Below are 23571 nucleotides of genomic sequence, written 5' to 3'. Positions count from 1 at the left end.
GCTGTGGCCAGCTTTGGCTGATACGCTAGCTGCGCCTGTTTCTTGAGATGAATGACCTCAAAACAGTGGTATATATATTGATGGTAACCTCCAGATTTGACTTCTGCCATGTGCTCTATGTGGGGCTGCCTTTGTATGTTGTCCGGAAACTCCAGTTGGTACAGAATGCAGCAGCCAGGTTGGTCTCTGGGTCATCTCAGAGAGACCACATCATCCCTTTGTTGATAGAACTACACTGGCTGCCAATAGGTTTCTGGGCAAAATACAAAGTGCTGGTTATAACCTAAAAGCCCTAAACGGCTTAGGCCCTGGGTATTCAAAAGAACATCTTCTTCATTATGACCCCCACCGCCCACTGAGGTTGTCTGGAGAGAGGTCTGTCTCCAGTTGCTGCCAGCTTGGCTGGTGGCCACACGGGGACAGGCCTTCTTGGTTGCTGCCCCGAGACTGTGGAATGCACTCCTTACAGAAATAAGATCCTCCCCATCTCTGACAATTTTAAAAACACTATCCCCCACTCCCAGTACAGCCATTACTCCCCCTGGCTGTGATCCTGTGCCTTTAACAGCTGCATGACATGAGGAAATCCCACCAGTTGCACTTCTGCCTGTCACACAGCTGTAACAAGCATAGAGCCACTGCCAGAATGAAAGCAATCCTCACCAGAACTCAAACTTGCTAAACAATGACAGAACAATAATATACAATGCATACTTTGCCCACTGATTCTGTCAAAAACCAGAAGATCAGAACCATATTTTCAAACCAGCTCACTAGAGGAACCTCAGAGCAACTTATACCCCCTAGCTTGCTTGCCCAAGTCCCTTCTTGCACCTCCTACCCAAGACACAGGAGCTGATCCCAGATAGTTAATACTAGGACTGCAAAGTAACTCTGTTCTGGCTTACTGCAATTTCCAAGGAAGTGTACCCCTACCTCAGACACATGTAGGAACTGGAGCACAGAATGTTCAGACCAGTAGGCCAGCTTTAAGCAGCCATGACTGGGTGCTTGGGCATCAGCTGCGCCAGCCAGCCTTTGTCAATGATGTGCAAGGAAGGAAGCCCTGGAAAGTGAAATCGAGCTCCTTTAACCATCTGCTGCCTTAGCTTTGCAAAAGTCACCATTTACTCACCAAGGGCAACTGCTATTCTACATTGATAAAAGCCAATTGATTGACACCATCAGGGTAAACAGTTAACTTTAAAATGGCCCTCTTCACTTTAACCCCAAGAAAATGCGGGAGATGTAGCAGTTCACTAGGTTTTAAAGTTCCCTGTGTGGATGGTTACAACATCTGAGCACATCTGCTTGTCATTAACAATTAGAGTTGGCTGTGTCTTACTCATTTTAACTGCAATTTCTCAAACTTACAAACAATTTGCTCTTGTAGATGTACTTGCTTCTCCCACTGGAGTCTTTCACTTCTTTACTAAAAATCAGCGACATCTCAAAGAGGAAGAGATGCCTCTCACGACCCTTGCGGATAAGTGTTTTGGGGTCCCATACTTGGAATGATTCCTGAAGGATGAGCTCTCCCTGAGATTCAATGTTCTCATCAAAACCTAAAAGGCAAATTGAACAATTTTAAAAAGTTAAAGACAAGTGGGGGGGGGGAGGCAGGGGAGGACTTCAAGGAGGATTAAGTAATGAAACTTGGCACAGTCTCTGAGTACTTTGCTCCAGGAAACAATGGGGTTCTTCAGAATGTTTCCAGGAGTTCCTTCAGTAAGAAGATCGGTAATGATGGACTGCCTCCAAAGTAGTTTATCTACAAGATCAACCTTCACTTACAATACAGACTTGGAAGAGTTGGTGGTGGGTATGTTCTAGCTCTCACATTCAGATCATGCAGGGCAGCAGGGAAACCCAACAGGCCTGGTCTGTGCCCTATATTAATTCTGTGTGTATCCTAGAACATGTCCCAGAATCCTCTGCAATATATGCAGAGATTTCTTGGCAGGTAAGCTGACATGGATGGCAAAAACCTGAAGGTAAAAAGCTAGAAAACCACTGTCTTGCCACATGGATTCACAGCTCTACAGTACTTAACAAAGCTATCATTTATTTACCTATTAAAACATATCTAGTTTATTTATTACTAATAAAATTTAAATAAAAACATACATATTGCAGAACTTCAGTGCTTTGAGGATTATGAAAGGGTACGTTTTCTTAAAAACTTAAAATTGTCAATTTCATGGACAAAAACATGATTTTTCTTCAACCTAGAAATACAAAATATTCTCTGTGTATTTAATCAAACTGGCTTTAAAGTAAACAAGTTCAAGATCCATCATTATTGCAAGAAAATATCCAGATTTAACTTTTAGCATTAATTTCACAGTTACTATCTTCATAGGTTTTGACTGCTCTTAACACTATTATTGTCATGTTTTACCTTATGCTGGTCAAAGACTGTAACAGAGATTGATTGATACTCAGATTTAAAAGATGTCTTGACTTGTGCTCCATTTGCTTCAGTAGCCTATCAGTTAGTTTCATCAAAAGAACTGTATAAAACCTTGGGATAAGAACTGGAAAGCAAACTATCTAGGTTTCTTTTTCACCAAATATAGTTTAAATAGGAAGTAACAGGATATTTAATGCAGCCTAAAGGAAAAGTCTTTTTTTTAAGAGTTCAAATCCCAGAGTAACTGATCAGAGACAGCCTAAAGCTTTTTGCTGCCACAAACAGCTGCAGTGCGATCCAAGAGTTCTGTGCCCTTTGCCTTTGAAATGTCCCAAGGGATGCTAGGATGCACCTCTTCCAACATATGCCACTTCAGTGCTGTCTTGAAAAGTGTTGCTGCCTCAAGCAAGCACAATCAGGCCAGTCCTGCTATTGACTAATCAGGAGCTGGAGCTCAGTCTGTGATGGATGCTCAAGTTGGGGAAATTCATCTAGTCCCCATACTTAAACATTTTGCTTGGAAATACCTAGAAAATGTTTCAAGCCTCACAGACAAAAATGCACACTTCTTTATACAACACATAAGCTTCTGCAATTCACTACCACAAGATGTGGTGATGGCCACCAAATATATAGTAATGGGGTGTGTGTGTGTGAGGGGGCGGATTTAAGACAAATTTGTGGACGACAGCTCTCCAAGAACTGCCAAACATTAGGGATGTGCATGGAACCACGGAGGTGCGGTCCGGCGCCGGCCTCCCTTTAAGGGCGCGGTGGAGGGGTGCACTTAACCCTCCTGCTGCTTTCCCCCTGCTGGCGCTCTGTTTTTTGGAAATGATTTTGGGGCAGCAGCGTTCCTCCCTGCCGCCCCTGCCCCCATTGTTTTCTGGAAATAGCAATTGCGCATGTGCTTGCCGCCACGCACGCAACATGCGATGTGCACGTCAGGTGGGCACACGCGCGATTGCTACTTCCGGTATTTCCGGCAAACAACGGGGGTGGGGCAGCAAGGAGGAACGCTGCCACCCCAAAATCATTTCCAAAAAACGGAGCGCCGGTGGGGGAAAGTGGTGGGAGGGGTAAGTGCAACACCCCCTCCCTTAAAGAACCACCCCCTGCCGGTGCCGGACCAGACCATGTTCAAACTGGTTCGGAGGCCTCTATCATGGCCTCCGGACTAGTTTGTGCACATCCCTACCAACCAGTCCTTTCAGCAAGTTTTTAGCTATAACACATGGCATCTCTCTCTTCAGAGGTAAATATGTCTCCAAATACAGTTGTGGGGCAGCATATGGTAGATGAGGGCTGTTGGCTTGATGCTTCCTGGAGACCACAGGTTGGCCACAGCTAGGAACAAGGTACAGGGCTAGGTAGACGCTTGTGACTCAGCAGAGCTCTTCCTGCATTCCTGGATTTTGTTTAACCTCTCGGCCCAATCTGCTAGAATTTGTGTATGCATGTTTGTCTTCAGGATTCTTAGAGTACGCAGTCATAATTTTGGTCCTAGCTGAAAAGGCTCCCAAAACTGGACAAGCCAGTTTTTCAAGAAAAACTAAAGTTGTTCACCTGACCACTGGGACCCTACCTGCCTTCTCCCCACACGATCGGAGCCCAAACAGGGTTCCACTGCCTGCATGCCCAGATGAGCAGTGCAGTGAGTGGGAGTAGAGGGTGGCCAGGAAACCTTCTGCAAGGAGCAACTAGTGGGAGCAGAGGGTGGCCAGGAATCCTACAATGCACCATGTGAGCAGCACAGTGAACTGGGGAAGTTCCTGCTGCCAGGCCGCTCGTTCCCCTCAGTTCTATAGAAACCAGTCCGAGCACCCACATGACCCAGGCGTGATGGAGAACACATGAGCACGTCCTCCTACCTCATGTTTAGCCTGGGTAGAAACTCAGGGCAATCCTGGCACTGCACACAACCAGCCCCACCTATGGTAGCCCTGTCCTACCCCTGTGGGGCTGGTTGTGTGAACAACCTCTGTTCCGGAGTCTTAGAAACTATAGTGTATAGAGAAGCTCAACTCCCAGTAAAACATCAGCCATAAGTTTCTGGTTCTTTCAGCATATAGCAATAGACCTCAAGGAAGATTCAGGTCATCCTAACAAAATGTCAGCTTTAATTCTGTACTAAGAATGGCTCTATAACACAGCTCAGCTATGGCTCCTTTGCTTCATTTACAAGAGACCAGAACTTCTGAAGAGACCCCGAATCAGTTTTAAGAGGAAATCCAAATTTTGTTTCATTCCAGATTGCTAGAGACACAGATTAAAAATTGTACAAGGGCCAAGATTCTTTCGAGCAGGCTTCCCCAAACTGCGGCCCTTCAGATGTTGCTGAACTACAATTCCCATCACCCCCAGCTACAACCTATTGTGGGTGGGATGATGAGAATTGTAGTTCAGCAACATCTGGAGGGCCACAGGTTGGGGAAGCCTGCTTTAGAGCAAAAAGCACAGCTTCATTCAGAAGTTTTCCAAAGGCAAGTGTCTCTTAACCAGCCATTTGGAACACATTGTGCCTTGCTTTGGATTTACATATCAGTCATTGCTAAAAAGAAGTTACAATAGTTATGGGGAAGAAACAACCATCTGGTTAAGTCCCATCCCTAACATTCAATAGAAGCTATTTTACCCCACCTGAAAAGGTATTTGGTTTAGAGTAAACCTGTAAGCAATAGGATAAACTGGATCAAACTTTTTGTACTTGCCTAAAAGGCCATCAAGTAAATATTAAGACTCCATTGGCAAACCAATATTTATATCATGCCCACCCCTTCCTCTCAAAACTGAAAATCCATGTGTATGGCAATAATAAATTGTTCTCTTAATAAATTATATTACACAATCCATCAAAGGAGCACAAGTATCAACAGATGGATTAGAAGGTTCATAGATCAGCTCCTAAAAGGAAATGCTTTCACTTGCGATGTCAACATGTCAGCCATGCAAATGCTCAACCGGGTTTGTTTAAAAGGCTGACCTGTTTAAAAGAAATATTGGAATATTCCATCGAGCCTGCCCACACACTTCCTGACAAGATGACAACTGCTAATTCTAGATTCCATGCTCTGTCCAATACTTCTGTTTACATGAATCTTTAGTAACGGTCCCACAAACACTTTTTCATGTGAGTAACATGAATAAGAGTTTGGAGGCTATGACAGGAAAGGGTGCTAAATAATGGAACTGAGGGACCATGAAAGCAAGTAGAAAAAGCAGTAGGGCATGTTATGGTAATGGTATCCTTTCATTAATTTAAAAAAAATGTTAAAAACCAGCTATTAGTAAATGTGCAGGCTGCCATAACGGATATAAATGGTAGGCAAATTGATATGAATGATGGGCACCAACTGTAATTATTAAAGTGAGTTTTCCACTACAGGTTATAAAGTTTTAAATTAAATGCTTTGTTTTAAGTGTCAAACATTTGATGGCCTTTTAACAGGCTGCCAAGTTATGGGAGGACCAAAATGAAGACCTAAGATAGAATCTTTCAGGGAGAGTCTAATGGGATAGATTATCAAAGTCAGAACTTTTTCTATTTATTGACACTATGAGTAAGACATTAACAAACAGCTAAAGAGAGGCATTCTACTACAACACACATTTTTCTGTTTAAATAATCATTGACATTCCTATAGAATTTCTACTTTGTTTGGGCAGGACCCTCCAAATTCAACTTAAAATTCACTTTAGGGAAAAAAAATTGGCAGCAACTGTACAGCAGGATATGGATGATTGTTTGCTGGACAGTGGCTGATCTGTAATGCCCTGCTGTATGCCCCTCTATTTCCCCCCAGAAATGAGCATCATCATAAAGCTCAGCTTTCCACATGTCCAAATACTACAAGCAACCTGGATTCTACAGGCTGGAGTCACACCATGATTATGAACAAATGTCTTATTGCAAATGGCTAAGTCTGTATTTAGAGAGTCAACTATTGTCTAGTATAAAAAGCTTCCATGTCTTGTCACCTGGAAGATATTCTTACTTGCCAAAGGTGATAAAGTAAATGGCAGATTATAAGCCTGGTTTAACACACAGCTTTAGGCAATTTCTTAGAAATCAGATTACATGAAAGAAAGATGATGGAATCTTACCTTCCAGCATGCTGAGATGCATGGCATCATTGGCTCGCTTTGGCACACTAAGCATCACCTCTAACCCATCTTTAATTTCACCTTTACCTTCTTCACAGCAGGTGAGCAACTCCTGCAAGTGCACCAGAATCATTAGATTTTTTTCTCTTTTCACACAGGCATATACCAAAGGTCAGACAATTTGTCAGAAAAATCCCTGGCACAATGCAGTACAGGCATCCTTCAACAGCTACATATAAGTTAATTTCTACCAAGTCAAACCAAATAGCAGTGCTCCAGTACTCTTAGTGTTTAATACTAACAGTGTTTAGTACTAATAGTGTTTTATTATTAACTACCACACTTTTATAATACACTTTAAACGTACGATAAGGTAGCCTTTAAATTTGAGGTGGTTTTAACAAATGGACAGATTTCCAAATATTTGCAAATAGGTGAATTGGTTTTTTCCAGCACCTGCCATCTAAGATCCTTTAACTGAAGATTCCATGATTCAAGCCTGGGGACCTTATGAACGCAAGCCATATCTTCTACTAAGAATCAACTGCCCTTTCCACAGATTCTAAGAGCTTCAGAAGAGACCGAGATTTTTAAGTTAATATTTGATAGCTCCTCATTTCTTTATTGAATTTACAATGGCTGACCAGTGTCACTGGTGGACAGTGGAAGGACTGTCACCCACAAACAATACTGCCAACTCTCCATTTCACATTTCAGCCCTTTAAGAAGGGAACATGTTTACTGTTAGTGACTTTGGAGGAAGATACTAGCCCAGGGTTTCTTAACCTTGGACCCCCAGATGTTGTTGGACTACAACTCACATCATCCTCAGCCACAAAGGCCATGTCTGGGGATGATGGGAGTTACAGTCCAACAACATCTGGGGGCCCAAGGTTAAGAAACCCTGTACTCGCCTATTTCACCCATGTCAGACAGGATTGTAATTCCCAGCCAATTTTAAAGTACATTTTCAATAATACTACAAGATCTATTCTTTATTCTCTACCTACTGATTAAATAGTTTATGCTTCTTACTGAAATCTAAGAACAATACCTCTTCTGCATCATCACTAATTATAAACCAGCCCCATTGTTTCATCATATGAACAACCAGTGAACACATTTCTGCAACAACGTGCTTCAGCCTTTTTGATTAAACAATGTCAGCAATTGTTTAAAGGGTTTTCTAGGTGTCCTAATTAAAAATGCACTAATTGCCAAATAGGCTCTATATTTATTTATTTTTCACTGGAAGATTGAAAAAGGATCCAAAGGAGATGGATTAAGTTATTCTTATACAATTCAGAGAAGCTACCTGGACCTCACAAATTTCATTTGGCAGACAACCTCATTCATGAGTAGGTTCTCAAGTCTCCCCCCTAGTTATTCATACATGCCTTCTTTCATCTGCCAAGCCTCTTTTAATTGCTTTTAATAGGCTTTTTGGTCCCTTGACACTCTGTTGAGCAGGTGTGCAAAAACCTTGTTCTCTGAAGCATATAATCAAGATGTGTCACGTTGCTGCTGACTGTAATGTGGAAGAAAACTGAGTGCAAGGGAAGATAGGCAGCATTTTTAATTTAATTAAAACAGATAGAGGGGCAGCAGGGATTGACAGTAAGCTAACCACAAGAGTTAATGCATGATAATGTGATGCACATACATACAATGCATACAAACAAGAACAGACCACCCTCACTCAAGAGCATTCCTCTTCCGTTGGCTGACCTAACATATGCCAGACTTCAGTAGGGGCATCTATTTCTAGTAGTGCCAAGATGAGCCAAACAAATGCACATTTCCTTTTGATTCCACAGGCCCAAGGCACCTGGACTGAACTCCTATAACATTTCCTCCTTTGCTTTTGCTTCTGATCACTTCCCCAAACTGGAGGAAATGCTACCAAATCAGATCTTCTTTACATGCATATGACTAATATGGTTGCTGTCTCCTCCATGTTTTCTTCCATGTTAATTAGGACCAACTTAGAGGCTTCTACCCACACTGTTCCTCTAACAGCATGATGAGCTTGGTCTCTGGCAGGTGTGATGCTTGCATGTCAAACACATAATTTAGAAAGCCATGTGGCTGGAAGTATTTACACAGACCTTAACCATGGGAATGATCATACTGATCGGTACAGGCAATACTGACTTTGGCTAAAATGCAAATCTCAGAACTACAGGATTTAAAACTTCTTATTCATTTAGACTATTAACCTGCTGCCTCCTGAAAATTGTGCTTTTCAAAAGTTCTGTACATTTAAAGGCATTTCTTGAAGTGGCATTTAACCCATAATATAAACTCTGGTCACAATGAATATACCACTAGGATACACACTTTAAATGACCATCATGATTGCTGAGCATCCATTGGCAAATCCCACCACAAAAATCAGAAAGTGCGGCAAATGAGCAATTTACTATCTGAGCCAGACCTCCCAAATTTATGTACACAGTGTATGATCCTTACATAGAAACACTAGTGTGCATATGCAGCTATCTATCATGTTTCCTGAATAAAAGATAGAGTTGTTACAGGGGTGCTTTGGGGGAGGGGGGGGAAGAAAATATTGAAGTGGTCCTACAGTGACTTAGCATCAATGGAATGCTTTATCTTGGAACTATGAGGCACTTTAAATGGCTCCCTTCATATTCCATGTAAGCATTTTCTGCTGCTTAAAAATTTGAAGATCAACTTTTGATAGTTTGATAACAGTAGTAGCTGACCTATTCATTTACCACATATTTATACTGCTTTTCAAGCATAATAGTTCTGAAGTGGTTCCTGAGTAATATTGTAGCCAAAAACAAAAACTCTGTTAGTTATAAAGGGTAAACATCTATACACTTTTCCTTGAAATGTGGGACCTAGACCCTTTCCTGGCTATTACACGTCTACATTCTAGATATGTGTATTTTATACCTGGATATGTGTACAAAAAATCTCTGAAGTAGCCGCCCTTGGTGCAAGTGTAAAAGGTATCCAATTGCATAAATGGGCCAGAATAAAAGTGACGACACTTACCTTTAGAAGAAGCTGATATTTTGTTATTCGCTGAACAGGTTTGATAAGGTAAGAAGAGATTGAATTGGCCAGCCCATGCCGCTGTTGTATCTCCTGCAATAGAAAGAAAAATCTTTTGAGTGTGATATATATGGAAAAATTGGTTTACCAAGCAAGACAGTTTATAGCTATATTTTTCATCTCAAGATTGGGAGGAGGCTTAAATACTTCACTAAAGATCTGTATACGAAAGTCCTCCCAATGGGACCTATTCCCAGGGAGGACTGCAGCCCTTGTTATTGGCTTACAATCACACTATAGCTCATAACCATGCTACTTCTTCTAAAGCCCATTATTGCCTAAACATATCACACCCACAAGATGTGAAAATACTGGAGCAACTTTTGAAAACATGAAACTTTCAAACTAAGGCAAAACGTTTCGTCTACTGGCAGTGTTGCCTCTAAGGCGTGTGTATGTATGTGCGCTCACAAGTTTTTAAAATGTCTGCTCAGCTAATTTTAGATCCCACTCAGGTTGAATCAGGAAAGCCCTACTCTGGAGATACATGCACACACGCTGTCTTGATACTGCCACCCAGAACAAAACTCATTCTGCACACAGATGAGAAAAATTAAGAGGGAAAACTGGCCACTAGCATAATGTCAATATGCAAGGTGGGCAGTGTTATGATGGATGATGTAGCTTACTTTTCACCAGCATATCCCACCAATGTTAAGTCAAGCTGCAGTAATGATAAGGGCCTTGTCTTAGATTTGAGCTCCCCCCCCCCCCGCTACCCCATTACCTTCCCTTCTTCTGCTGGTCGCCTCCTCCAGGGTCTAAGTTTAGAATGTGAACTACTTAGGGCAAGGATCTTTTTTCTCTTTTGTTCAGTTTAAGTTACTCCCAAGCATCAAGTGCACTGATGTTGAAACAAATTATAATGGAAGTAATTCTAGTTCCATTTACAAGGCGGGGGTTGGTGTGTGGGTGCTAAGAGTCCATTGGTGCTCATAAGCAGCAAGCTGCTTTTTCCAATACTTAACAGTAAAACAAAGTATATGGCTATATTTTGGGCTGTTTTTTCCAGTTTTCATACTCTTTTTTGAACTGCAAACAGAAGCAACCTGAGTTTTGGCCAAAGCTACTATAATCATGGAGGGATTTTAAAACCAAAATATTATAATTGGGTTAAAAATATATTATTCAAGGGCACTTTGGGAATGGTGTAGTCTGCTAACTTAGAATGTTAGGTAGACTGGAGAGAATATTTTTTCTAAACAGGGGCTGCAAGTCAGTAGAGGGAGCTAAAAGTTTAAGCATATTAAGACTAAAACCACAGAAATAAGGCAGGTCGTTATTCGAGCAGAATTCTCTCCACCCCACCTTGTGTCCAAGTGCACATATTGTGAAGTGAAGTTAAAAGGTAAGGCAGATCAAGACTCTTCAAAACAAAACACAGTATTAACCAGTGGTATTCATTTATCATGGACTCATAGGGTAATAAAGAGGAGCAGAACCATAGAAATTACTTACAAACAACATAAAATGAATACAATGCTTATCTGAAGATTTATAATTTAGGTTTCTGTCAAGCTTCAGAAAGAATGGAGTAACTAGTTCCTTTCCATATCACAGATGCCCGCTTTGCAGGCCTTTTGCAAAGATGCCAGCCCCCCACCCCGCAAGACTTTTTAATCAAGATTCTAGCAGCTTTGCCACTTGCAACACAATGCTATGCATATTTATTCAGAAGTAAACCCCACTGAGTTCAACAGTGCTTATGTCCCAAGTGTGCATAGGACTGCAGCCTTCGTGTAGCGCCTAAGAGCCTGAGGAATTAACCAGAAAGTCTCTAATTCAAATATTTCTTATGCTAAGAGTTCACCAAGTGCTCTTAGACAAGCCAAATCACACTCTTCTACCATATTATTGGCCTAGCTGACAGTGGACTTGTAATGGCTCTGTGCTCAAAATGCACTGAAGATTCTAAGTACTCTACAAAAGCTAATAAGCATTGTTAATCAAGACTCACAGATTTTGCCCACCGACTCATATCTAAAGAAATTTGTTTTTATGAGTAAAATGCACTTTAATACTGTGCCTGGAGGATGAGGGGTGTGTGCACATGTATGCAATACTTTGGCAACAATTATTCTGACTATCCATTGCAGGAGAACATGGACTGTCAGGCAAAGTACACTTTTGTGGTTCCTGGACCAGGATCTAGATACCCCCTTGAAACCATTCAAGCTGGCAAACCTTGGCTGATATTAACAGTACAAAGGCCACATTTAGAGATATAGCAGGAACTGGCTTGGCACCACAGTTTGCAGTTAAAATCTGAAACTGGGGATTGAATCGCAGACTATCCCCCATCCCCAGTTTGGGAAACTCCAGAGACAGGTTAGAGTTCCCCCTCCCTCTTTCTGGTCCTCTGAGCTTGGTATTGCCAAACCACTTGTATAGCCATGCTAGCGCCAGGCTGTGGGCATGGCTTCACAGCTCCAGGAAATCACTTGCAATTGGCCAGGAGCTCAGTGGAGGTGTGATTATTGGCTGTGAGAGGAAATGTTAACCCTTTCCCAGCACAGAAATGTTAATCCTTTACTCCCTCAAACAAAGCCAGTGTGGTATAGTGGTTAGAGTGCTGGATTTGGACCAGGGAGACCAGAGTTCAAATCCCCATTCAGCCATGAGACTTGATGAGAGACTCTGGGCCCGTCACTTCTCTCTCAGCCTAACCTACTTCAAAGGATTGTTGTGAGGAGAACCATAAGTATGTAGTACACTGCTCTGGGCTCCGTGGAGGAAGAGCGGGGATATAAAATGTAAAAACAAACAAACAAACAAACAAAAAGATTACACTTTGTCCATCCCGCCTTCCCCCGCTCTCCAGCCCCGCCTCAGCCGCAGCTACTACAGCAGCAGGGACGGGAGTGGAAATTTCAAGCCAGAGGGAGCGCGAAGGGGGCGGGACTCAGCAGCTGAGGCGGGGCTGGAGAGCGGGGGAAGGCGGGATGGACAGCTATTGCAAGCTTGTTGCTTGTTTACCTGCATTTTGTCCAGCTTGCAAAGGGAGAGAAAGGGCGCCTTTTAAGAAGCGGCGTCTGACGCGAGCAAAGGGGCGGCACTGCCGGGTGCGCGCAGCTGCCGGTTCGCTTTTAAACAGCGCCACACACGCCCGCCGCCTCCCCTCTCTCCTCCTCCAGGGACCCGAACTCCTCGTCCAGAGATGCCCCGCTATGAGCCGGCTTTGATCCTAAAAGCCATGCAGAGGGTGAACGGTCTGTATGTGCTTCTCTCGGGAGGACCGCCCTGTGTCCTTTCTCCCTCGTGTCCTTTCCCTGCCTCTCTTCCGCCCGCCACGCCACCTCGTCTCCCCTTTGTGTCGCCCTTCCCGCCCCCTTCGCGCTCCCTCTGGCTTGTCTGCCTTCTTGGGTTGGAAACCAGGTGATTTACATTTTAAAAGTGGGGCAGCGATTCATGCAGGTATTCAGTGAGCGCGGGCAAAGCATTACTGGGAGCTTTGCAGCGCTTTGCAGAGGAGCAGCGGGGAAGGGGCGGCAGGGAGATATCCTGCCGCCCCAATTACACTACGAATTACGGGGGCTACATCGGAAAGCGGCGGGAGGGGTAAGTAAACCCTCCCGCCGCTCTTAAAGTGACCCCCCACCCCAGTGCCGGACCGCAGTGTGGCGGTTCCGTGCACACCCCTAGCAGCAGATGCATGCAGACAACACGACGGCCCCTTCCAACAGAGGTTTAGAGTGGTGAAACTGAAGAGTAATCCCAGGTCTAAATTCTGGTTTGGGAAATAAACTGGACCCTGTGGTTGGTTGCAAGGCCATGGTTGCATGCATTCAGACATCACATAGAACTGAAGTTAGAGGTTTACCAGCAACCTATAACTCCAGTTTCATGCAATGTCTGAATGCAGCCTAGATGTGACACAGCACACCGTATTGTCACTACTGGAATGCATGTGAATTTTTCAGTTCAGAATGTTTAATCAATGGTACTCATGTTCTAATTCTTCTGGGCTGTGAAGAACTGAGTACATTGCAACACTCAACACATATCTCATTTAAACAGATCACACTCAACTGGGGAAAGCGATGGCATATTGTAAATGCACATTCCATTTTTGTTTATGAAGCTATCGAGGCTTGACATTTTCTATTTGAGTAGAGTTTCTCAGGACTTTACACAGCTCATGAGAACTGTGGCACACTCCTCCTTATAGTGAAGCATCATAAATTATCAAATGATTAATTCTTTAATACTAGTCAAGGAATCTTGTACAAAATGGCACATATTTTGACACAATTTGTGGCTCAGCATAGCTAAATCTACAAGATGTGTATTTATTCCCCATTACCCTTTGTATCCCACATTGATAAGGGGCTTTAAACTCTATACTAGCTAGAGGAAGCTTGAATATTGTAAACTTTAGTTAATCTTTTAAGCTCCTAAATATTTTCTCTCTGACCTCTGAGCAGTTTGTACCTAGATATGTCTGAATGCATTTGATCTAGGTGGAGTACTCTGTCCTGATCCTGCAGAAACCGAACTCCACAAATCCTACTTTCTAAACAATCTTAAGGTCTTTCCATTTCTTAGCAACATCTCCTCTGGATGCTAACATTAACATATTAAGCATCTCTTGATGTTCTGCCACAGAATAATCACTGCCCAGTTTATATTTCCTATAGTAGAGACATTATATGCCTGACTGATACCAAGTATATTTACAAGACAACAGCACCACCCCTATTCAACAACATACTGGGGGGTCTGATTAAACAAAAGTAACTATCAAGAACTTATCCCATGGCGCAAATCTGAGGCAGTCTAATTATGAACTCCGACCTCTATGTTCATATTATTTATTAAAAGAGGATGTAGAAATTAAATTCAAACACATCATTAAGATACTTACATCAAAATAAGCACCTGCATGCTCCAATATCAATTGTGTCGAGTCTGGCTTGTTTTTGCAATAAGTCACATACATTTGGAACTTGTCTGCCTGCAAAACACAAAAATTTAAGTGGTTTGATAAAAAACATTAAGCCTGTAGGAAAACTCTACTTTGCTAAGATTCATTTGCTTATTCCAATCATCTGGGTAAGGAAATAAACTTGAGTAAAGCTAATAGCAATAAAGAAACCACAAAGCCAGAATATTGAATTAAGCGGAATCAGGCCTTCCAAGATGCAGACATTCAGATGTGCTCATTGAAAGATGAGTATTTGTCTAACAGAAGTAATTAGAACTGTTAAGCATTCTCATGCAACAATAAATTCCAAAAATCAATCATGAGGAGCTTGAACTTTATTCCAATATCGTTGCATATCAATTCCACTCTGTGTTTCCTAGGATTACGGAACACTGCAAGACAGGATCCCTCCATTCTGCAAACCATTAATGGTTTTCCAAACCTCGTCTCACTATTTAAACTAATGGTGTCCACAGATGTATGCAGTATTTAAAAATATCTGCTCCCAAATGATTATTTGCCACCTAAAAATGAGCTCTTACCCAAGTAACAAAACAGTGCCCAACATCTTCAGGTAGTTGCTCATATTTCTCCAGCTCTTTCAGGAATATACTATGGAGTAAAAAGGGAAAACACTAATGAAAGCATTAAAACTCCCTTGACAAGTTTTCATTTGAATGCCTGAATATTACATAGCAGCAGCTGTAAACATATATATAATTAGACCTATGCCAAATTATGTGTGAAGACCAGTTTTAATTGGTTATTTAAGTTCCACTGATTTTAATGGGAGAAATAAATGCAAGAAGAACTCAGTTCAACTCAACTTAAACATGCTTAATTTGGGTTGGTTCACATAAGTGAAGACATTGCAGGAAGAGGGCAACAGCTTTGGAGTGGCAATGCACTTCTCCCTACCAATAAGATACAATTCATATAGCTCCAAACTGGCCCTCAACACACAGAGTTCAAATGAAGCTACAACTTGCTTTGTACAGAAATCACTTGATTCATCAGTCTCACGTCCAGATCCATTTTCAGTATGACAGTAACTATTGCATTTTTAAAAATTGCCTTTATCAATTACTCAAAATTGATCTGGCCACAGTTCTGTTTGACTCAGGACTCGGCAGAGATAGCGCCCATACTAGAGAGCCTATGTAAGGTAGATGATGGGGAATCAGAACTGGGCCAGCCTGAAATCCAAGTAGAATAGGGGCATAGGCACTCATATGTAGATCCAACATACATCAATCTAAGTGTTACCTCTTAACAAAAGAAGAAGTATACTGCATGGATCAAGCCTGTGCCTAGAACTCCCCTTTCCAAAACAATAGCCAACAAAGAGGCACTAGGTGGGTCAAGGGGCAACCCCCCACCATGTGTATTCTCTACACAGGTAGAACTGTGAGTATTGACAGGGTCCACACAGCACAGCATCAGATAACTGCTTTGTTGCAAGGACTGGTTGCAACAGAACTTGCATGTACTGCATGTTCAGGGCCAGTTTTGGGTTGTATGGATGGTTTAAATGAGAAAGCTAACATAGCTTTGTCAAATCAAATGCACTTTTGTAGACTATAGGCAGGCTTTGGCCTGAGTATCAAGTATGGAACTTAACTTTAATCCTGAACTCAAACAGTGCAGCCCCCCTAAGTGCTTTAACACCATGCCCACATATTACTGAGCAAGTTCACTATTAGCATATGGATTATTGGAAATCCCACCCCTCCCCCCACAGCTATTACCTCAGAGATAAAAAAAATAAGCCATTGCTTTACTTAGCGTACTATGCAAATCAACAACAAATCAACAATCCATTCTCTTCCAAGTTGAGCAGACTAACATTTTGCATGTATACATCATTTCTAGGCTAGGGGAAAAATCCATTTTGAACAGCTGCTCATTGGAAAGTGGGCTTAACATAATACCATGGGAGAAACTAAAGCTTCACACACTGTAGCTGCACACTCACATGTATTCATAGGCACAATAAAAATATATATCAATATTAATTTATAGGTGACAGAACTCACTGAATCAGTCTTTACTGGCATCGTATATTTAGAAAAGACTCTCACTCACTTATTATGAAATTCATAGATCTCCTGCATGTTGCCGAAAATAATATGCTCCTTGTTGACAATGCCAGGTGGGATCTCCTCAACACCGCTCGTCATTTCCCACAGATACGTCTAATCAAAAGGACAACACAAAGCGGGGAACTATGAATTTGCTGAAGAGTAACTAGCTTAGGAAACTGAAATACACAAAAATGTGCCAATATTTCTACTGCTTGGGCACTTCAGAGTGTGTAAAAATAAACCCCAACAAATATAAAAAGCCTTGAGAAAACCCTTTCCTCAGTTTTATAGTATGAATCATGACAATAGACACCATATTCCATGGAAGTACACAAAATAACAATCTAAAATTCAGACATGTCTGTCTTGTGCAAAAGCTAAAGAGAGCATGACATCCCTCCTAGTTTTAACAAACCACCAGGATTTTCTGATTCAAGAGGGAGCTGGTTCCCGAATGTGCGATACACATAATGGAAGCATTAACAGAGGATCATCCCTTTAACAAAACTGCAAGGCTGAAACAAAAGCAGCAGGCAATTCATAGTGCTCCAAAAAGAGTAAATGCACTATGCCCGTGTATAGGCAAAACAGACATGTCAGAGCGGCAAAACAAGATGCAGATCAAACCAGCACTGGCTGTAGACCAGCACAGTTTTGTTGATGAACAGGCTTGTTTAAGATACAACACAACTTAAATTATGAACGTACAGTTTGATAGCACAAAAAATTCTACATGAAACCCATCATCATCATCAAGTTCTGGAACATACACTTACATCCATACACTCCCGGAGATCTCTTACATAAGCCTTTTCTGTCTGAATAAGCTCAGCCATAATGAACCTTTCAAAGAATAGAAGGGAAAAAAACATTAGTTTTCTAGAGCTGTCACACTTCATTCTCTCTCATCAGAATAATGCTTGGAATCATTAGGAAGGGGGTTGAAAATAAAACTGCTAATATCATAATGCCCTTGTAAAAATCTATGGCGCAGCCCCATTTGGAGAACTGTATACAGTTCTGGTCACCATACCTCAAAAAGGACATTATAGAACTGGAGAAGGTGCAGAAAAGGGCAACCACGTTTATCAGCAGCCTAGAGCACCTTCCTAATAAGGTAAGGCTACAAGACCTGGGGCTTTTTTAATTGAGAAAAAAAGATTATTGAGGGGCAACATGATAGAGGTGCATAAAGAGAGAGAGAGAGAGAGAGAGAGAGAGAGAGAGAGAGAGAGAGAGAGAGAGAGAGAGAGAGAGATGTCTCTCTCTCTCACATAACACTCGAACCAGGGGTCAACGCATGAAACCGATTACCAAGAAATTTAGGACCAGCAAAAGGAAGTACTTTTTATCACGTCATAATTAATCTATGGAATTCTCTGCCACAAGATGTGGTGACAGCCACCAGCCCTAAGAAGGGCTTAGATAAATTAATGGAGAACTAGTCTATCGATGGCTACTAGTCTTAGGCCACTTCCAGCCTCAGAAGCAAGATGCCTCTAAATACTAGTTGCAGAGGAACAACAGCAGGAGAGAGGGCATGCCTTCAGTTCTTGCCTATGGGCTTCCCAGAGGCATCTGGTGGGTCACTGTGTGAAACAGGATGCTGGACTAGATAGGCCTGAGGCCTGATCCACCAGGGCTGTTCTTATGTTCTAAAGTTGGAATTCCCTAGTTACTCTGATTTTTTTCACTTGAAACTGTGGATGGAAATGGACTTCTGTAACTTTGCATTTGACCTCTTTAGTACATATTTTAATCCTTACTAAGTGTTCAACAATTTTTTCATTGCAAGGGGGAAGAGCATATTCTGAAAACAGAATGAGAAAACCATTAAAATGTACATTATTTGATCAATAGGAGCCTGCTTCTCAGTAGAAAGGCTGGAGAACACTCCAGGACCACTGGAGAGCAACAAGTAGGGAAAACAGAGGTTCTAATAAAGTGATTCAATATTCATATCTGCTTTTTTATCACGTTAATATCAACATTCATTTCACAAATACAACTTCTCTTCTCTCCACTGCCATTTCTTCAGAGGGTGGGTAGAAAAATGGAGGATGAAAATCTAGAGATGTAAAAAGAATAAACACACTTCTTAGCAGCAATGGGTAAGCCTACTTGCAAGGGCCAAGGAGAGATGGTTTGCCTGTGAATCGCCAGTAAACCAATAAAGCATCCCTACAAGTCAAGACAGATTCCCCGTGGAAAAAATGTGAGTGCCCAAAATGTATACCTGTCCCATAAATAATATTAAATAAAAAAACACACATGAGGCCAAACCATGTGCAAAAGATGGCTCTGGGCGGAAGAGGAGGAGGGAGATAAAAATACTGCATTACTCTTTCCTGCGGGCAGATTTTCTCTTTTCTTCATTAAGCTCATGAGCAGCATCTCGCAGTTTCACCTCTGACCCAGGAACACTGGCTGGGATTATATCCAGCTGCAGGCTTTTACTCTGAGTTAAGGAGAGAAAGACAGCAGAATTAGTGGAGACGGGGGGGGGGGGGGAGAAAAAGCAGCTGTCAGTAAGAAGCTTAAGCAGCCACGCTAAGTGAATCCACATTTCTACAAGCAGAAAAACAGCACTTACCGATTTATTGGAATCTGAAGAGATCCCGAGGGCTTTCTCCAAAGAGGTCCTATATTTTTCCATACGCAGAGAGAAGTCCCTGTATCTCTTGTCCACTGCTGTGACACATTTTTTAATCTCTGCTGCATGGGCATGTCCCTTTTCACAAAAGCCATCCGCTAGCTGTATCAACAGCTTCACCCTCTCTTTGGTTTGCTATGGGAAACACAAAAGAGAAAGGTAACAGAAACAAAGGCTGACCCACAGTACCTTCTATTTAAAATGGTACTTCCAAGCAATTTATCAAATTGAAAATGCACTTCCATTTGCATGATATTTGTTTTGTTAAAACACAAAACACATCAGGAATACTTTTTGATATTATTTCATCAACTCAAAAAGGAGAAAGGGGGAATTAAGCAACTGGTTATTTTCAGTTCTGTGGGTTTTGCAAGGCGAAGACCTGAGGAACAAGATATACCCAGGAAATCTGCTTTACCATCTGAATGGCATAAACTGGATTATTGAAGGTTGCAAGTAACAAATAAATCAATAAATTACAATACGAATATCAAAGTTGAATTTTCCAGTCTTCATGGCGACAGAGGGAAGCCTAGCCACAGATCAATGAACCTGCAGTGTTGCTATGAAGAGGGAGGAGGACTTCTCATGGTCAGCTACAGTTTTGGTTTCTTGCACCAATCCCAGTCCTCCATATGACCATGTGCTAATACTTCATGCATCTCCAATCCTTTTTACCCTATGCTAGATGACTCAAATCCAAAGAAGAATACCAAATTGGATGTGGAGGGACTAGTTTGTAAAAAACTTGAGTGCTTTTCAAAACAATGGATTGTACTAAAGAGAGTTGATCATAACTAGCTTAACCTGCACAGAGCATCTGCGCTCTAGTACTGGATTGCTCCCCTCACCCCATGCCACAGCCCCCTCATGTCAAAGATTTCTCCACCCTCACCTGAACTGCACTCCTGCTCCTCCTCCTCCATCTGGTTGTTTCCATCCCCCCTCACCCCTCTTGGTTACTCCTCCATCCCTTTACTCCATCCCCCTCACCCCTCTTGGTTGTGGCTGCAGCGTTGCTGGTGCGTACTGGAGAACTCTCCACCCTCACCCAAGCTCTGCTCCTGCTCCTCCCCACAGGAGGAGGAGCAGCAGCAGCAGTTGACTGGGCCCTTCCTCATCGCTGCCACCACCATGGCCGCTCATTCACCACAGGCCGCTGACAGGCCCGGGCCCATTCCTTGCCTGCCTGTCTCCCTCCACCAATGGCCTCGGTAGCCCCAAACAGCAGCAGTGGTTGACTGGCCCTTCCTTGCTGCCAATAGGTGCTGCCATGGCTGCTTGTTCCCCTCAGGCTGCTGACAGGCTTAGGCCCATCCTTCACCCTTCCTTCTTTCTCTCTTCCCCTCCCCACCCCCAGCATTCCTGAGTTAACAGATCTTGTTCATCTTGTTTCCTCATCAAAATTCACAAAATGACAGCCTCCTCCTCTAGAAGGGGCCCTTTCCTCCCTCACGACCCCTCTTTTTGCAGACCCCTGACCATTATCTCATGAGAGCTGCCACACATGGGATTAGCCAGGGGTACGCCTTATAGGATTACATATATAGATTATTAGAATTAATGGGATTCAAGTTACTTTTAACTAGCTTTTCTCATTGATTGCAATGAGGCTTAATCATGACTAACTTTCTTTTGATACAACCCACTGAATTGAAGATTGCACCAATTTGTGTGTGTGATTTTTCGGGTTCTTTTTAATGCCGCTATCAGCCCCATTTTTACTAAGGCAGAGCACTGTGCGCTAATCTGCTTGGCAAATGTGCCACAAACCAGATCCAAAATCTAGTGTACTAGTGTACAAATCCACTACTCGCCTGCCATCCTGTTGAGCAGTTTGGTCTCTAGTCTGCCACAATGAGGAACAAGTTACAGCACCGTGCTGGAGGGCAGCAAAACCGCAGGCCTCACACAGACAGGGCCAGGCTGTCCTTTCTTGTTCAGTGCGCCACAACCCTCACTGCCTTTGCCACCCCTGTGTTAAAGTATTAATAAAATACCACAGAACAGATTCCCACTAAAGCCATGCAGTTACTTCTGAAAAATGGAAGTCATCAGGTAAAAAATTACAGCCCACAGCCATCATTTCAACCACAGCAATGACTTTCTCCAGCTCCTCTAGCAATAGAAATTACTCTTGTTCCAGTTGGCCACCTTAAGTGGAGCAGTGGGGAAATGACTGACTAACAAGCACAAGGTTGCTGGTAATATATCGGGCAGCAGCGATATAGGAAGACCTGTATTCTACCAAAGAAAACCACAGGGCTCTGTGGGCGCCAGGAGTTGAAATCGACTTGACGGCACACTTTACTTTTACCATTTGAAGTGTATGTATGTGCAACCTTGTTCACAAAGGTTCTCCACACAATCCTGTACTTTGGAGAGATGGATTGGGGAAACTAAGCAGCTCTCGCTTGTGACCCAGCCCTAACTTGTACTTCAGAAGATGTTTATCTCCCAGAAGGTTACCAAATTGTAAGTAGTATGAAAGGTAATGTCCATCATCAGAATTGACATTTAATTACTCCGCAAGCCGATTTCTTCCTCTTGACCCTAGATTTCCTCAAGCACATTACAAACACTGTACTCAAGCTCTTTCAATATCTCTGTTAAATACTGAAATGTGTTCTGCCATTCTTTTCACAATGGTATACAACTTGTACAGCTCAAACATTTACCCATTTTGGTGCACCAGAATTAACACATGCCTGAATGGACTCAATATGCAAATAAAGTTTGTTGAGTCTTTGCTACCGCTAAATAATACAGGAGACAGCTTAGTTGTCCAATATGGAGTGGACTACCTCAGACACAGTGGATGAAACACTCATATTTTCAGGGAACAAAGGCCCAGTTATAAGGCGCAAGGACATCCAGTGTTGCTGTCATCTTCTATTTGCCCTTTAAACTTTAAATGTAGGCACAAGCATGCCAAAACAGTGGAAAGAAAAATCATTTGTTCATTGAAAATACAGCAGCAGCATTTCAGAAAATGACTCTCTATACAGTCTAACACCACAAGGGGCAGTTCACACAAGGTCCCAAGTGTGTAGAGTCCACATGGGGTGGGGGGAGAGAGATCATACCCATCCGCCCTACCCCTTGGGCCAGTTTTATGCCCACATTATTATTATGTACTAGCTTAACCCACGCAGAACATCTGCGTGCTAGTACTTGCTTGCTCCCCTCACCCTGCCACAGCCCCCCTTACCTCAGATCTCTCCACACACACCTGAGACGCACTCCTGCTCATCCTCCTCCATCCCACTGCTTCCATCCCCCCTCACCCCTCTTGTTCACTCCTCCATCACCCTCACCCCTCTTGGTCGCGGCTCAGGCCCATCCCTCACCCTTCCTTCTTTCTCTCTCCTCCACTCGCTCTTCCCCTCTCTTTTTCTCTTTCTCTCTCTCCCCACCACCACCCCAAGTTAACAGACCTTGTTTCCTCATCTAATTCACACAATGGCAGCCTCCTTCTCCTGAACAACCCCTCTCTTCCCAGACCCCTGCCCACTTTCCTTTTATATATATGTAGATTCCTCTCCTCTACAATCAAGAACATCTTCCAACCAGGAACAGTTGCATTTTAACCATCACAGGCTCCTCCTCCCTATCTGCATATGGAATTCCCACTGCCCAATCACCACAGTGCCAAAGGCTCCTCCTCCCTATCTGCATATGGAATATCCACTGCCCAATCACCACAGTGCTTCTGCTTGCAAACTCTTGCGAGAGCTGCCACACACGAGATTAGCCATGGGTACGCTTTAGAGAATTATATAGAGAGATTATTATTAAGACTGGCAAGATGGTGCACTACTTCCAACCCAATAAGAACAGGAACAAGTCAAAGAAAACAAGGGCAGGGAGTGACTTGTTAAACAGCTATTATAATTACCTTTGCCGTAATCTGGAATTCTTCATGCTCTTTCAAAAGCTCTTGAGTATGCTGGATACTGGAGCCAGTGGAAGTGTGTGTGGATAAATAAAATTCACCATTGTCATGGATCCACTCAAGAGCCTAAAGCAAGCAAGTCATGAGAAAGCAGTTAAGCAAGATCTTTTAAGAAATGCATAGTTTAGAAAGGCTAACATACCACTACCAACATTTCACAAAATACTTAATGGACAATTAATTCTAGAGAAGAAACACCTAGCTGTTATAATAAAGAAGACATGCTACTGTATTTTAGAAAATGATATAAAAAGATGCTTAGCATCAGAAGACTTTGAAGCTGTATACCAGTTACCAGAAATTATACACTAAGATATCTACAAGCTAAATTGAGCTAAACTCCACCACAAA

At 42.5% G+C, this 23571-nt stretch overlaps 1 protein-coding gene across 10 annotated transcripts in view; it reads right to left on the bottom strand.

The window, feature by feature from the left end:
- The window catches only part of TRIO (trio Rho guanine nucleotide exchange factor), a 371831-nt gene that overhangs the window by 120823 nt on the left and 227437 nt on the right, over positions 1 to 23571 (bottom strand). For all 10 annotated transcript variants that reach the window (XM_053242690.1, XM_053242687.1, XM_053242689.1 and 7 more), the window contains 10 exons: positions 23164 to 23286; positions 19206 to 19400; positions 18955 to 19070; positions 17389 to 17455; positions 16614 to 16723; positions 15071 to 15140; positions 14469 to 14558; positions 9545 to 9637; positions 6518 to 6629; positions 1375 to 1565 (listed from right to left, as the gene is read on the bottom strand). In XM_053242690.1, coding sequence (XP_053098665.1) covers positions 1375 to 1565; positions 6518 to 6629; positions 9545 to 9637; positions 14469 to 14558; positions 15071 to 15140; positions 16614 to 16723; positions 17389 to 17455; positions 18955 to 19070; positions 19206 to 19400; positions 23164 to 23286 — 1167 coding nt within the window. The remainder of the gene's footprint in view (positions 1 to 1374; positions 1566 to 6517; positions 6630 to 9544; positions 9638 to 14468; positions 14559 to 15070; positions 15141 to 16613; positions 16724 to 17388; positions 17456 to 18954; positions 19071 to 19205; positions 19401 to 23163; positions 23287 to 23571) is intronic.

Source organism: Hemicordylus capensis, chromosome 4, assembly GCF_027244095.1.
Source record: "Hemicordylus capensis ecotype Gifberg chromosome 4, rHemCap1.1.pri, whole genome shotgun sequence".
Taxonomy (NCBI): Eukaryota; Metazoa; Chordata; class Lepidosauria; order Squamata; family Cordylidae; genus Hemicordylus; species Hemicordylus capensis.
This window is presented reverse-complemented; position numbering and strand designations above follow the sequence as displayed.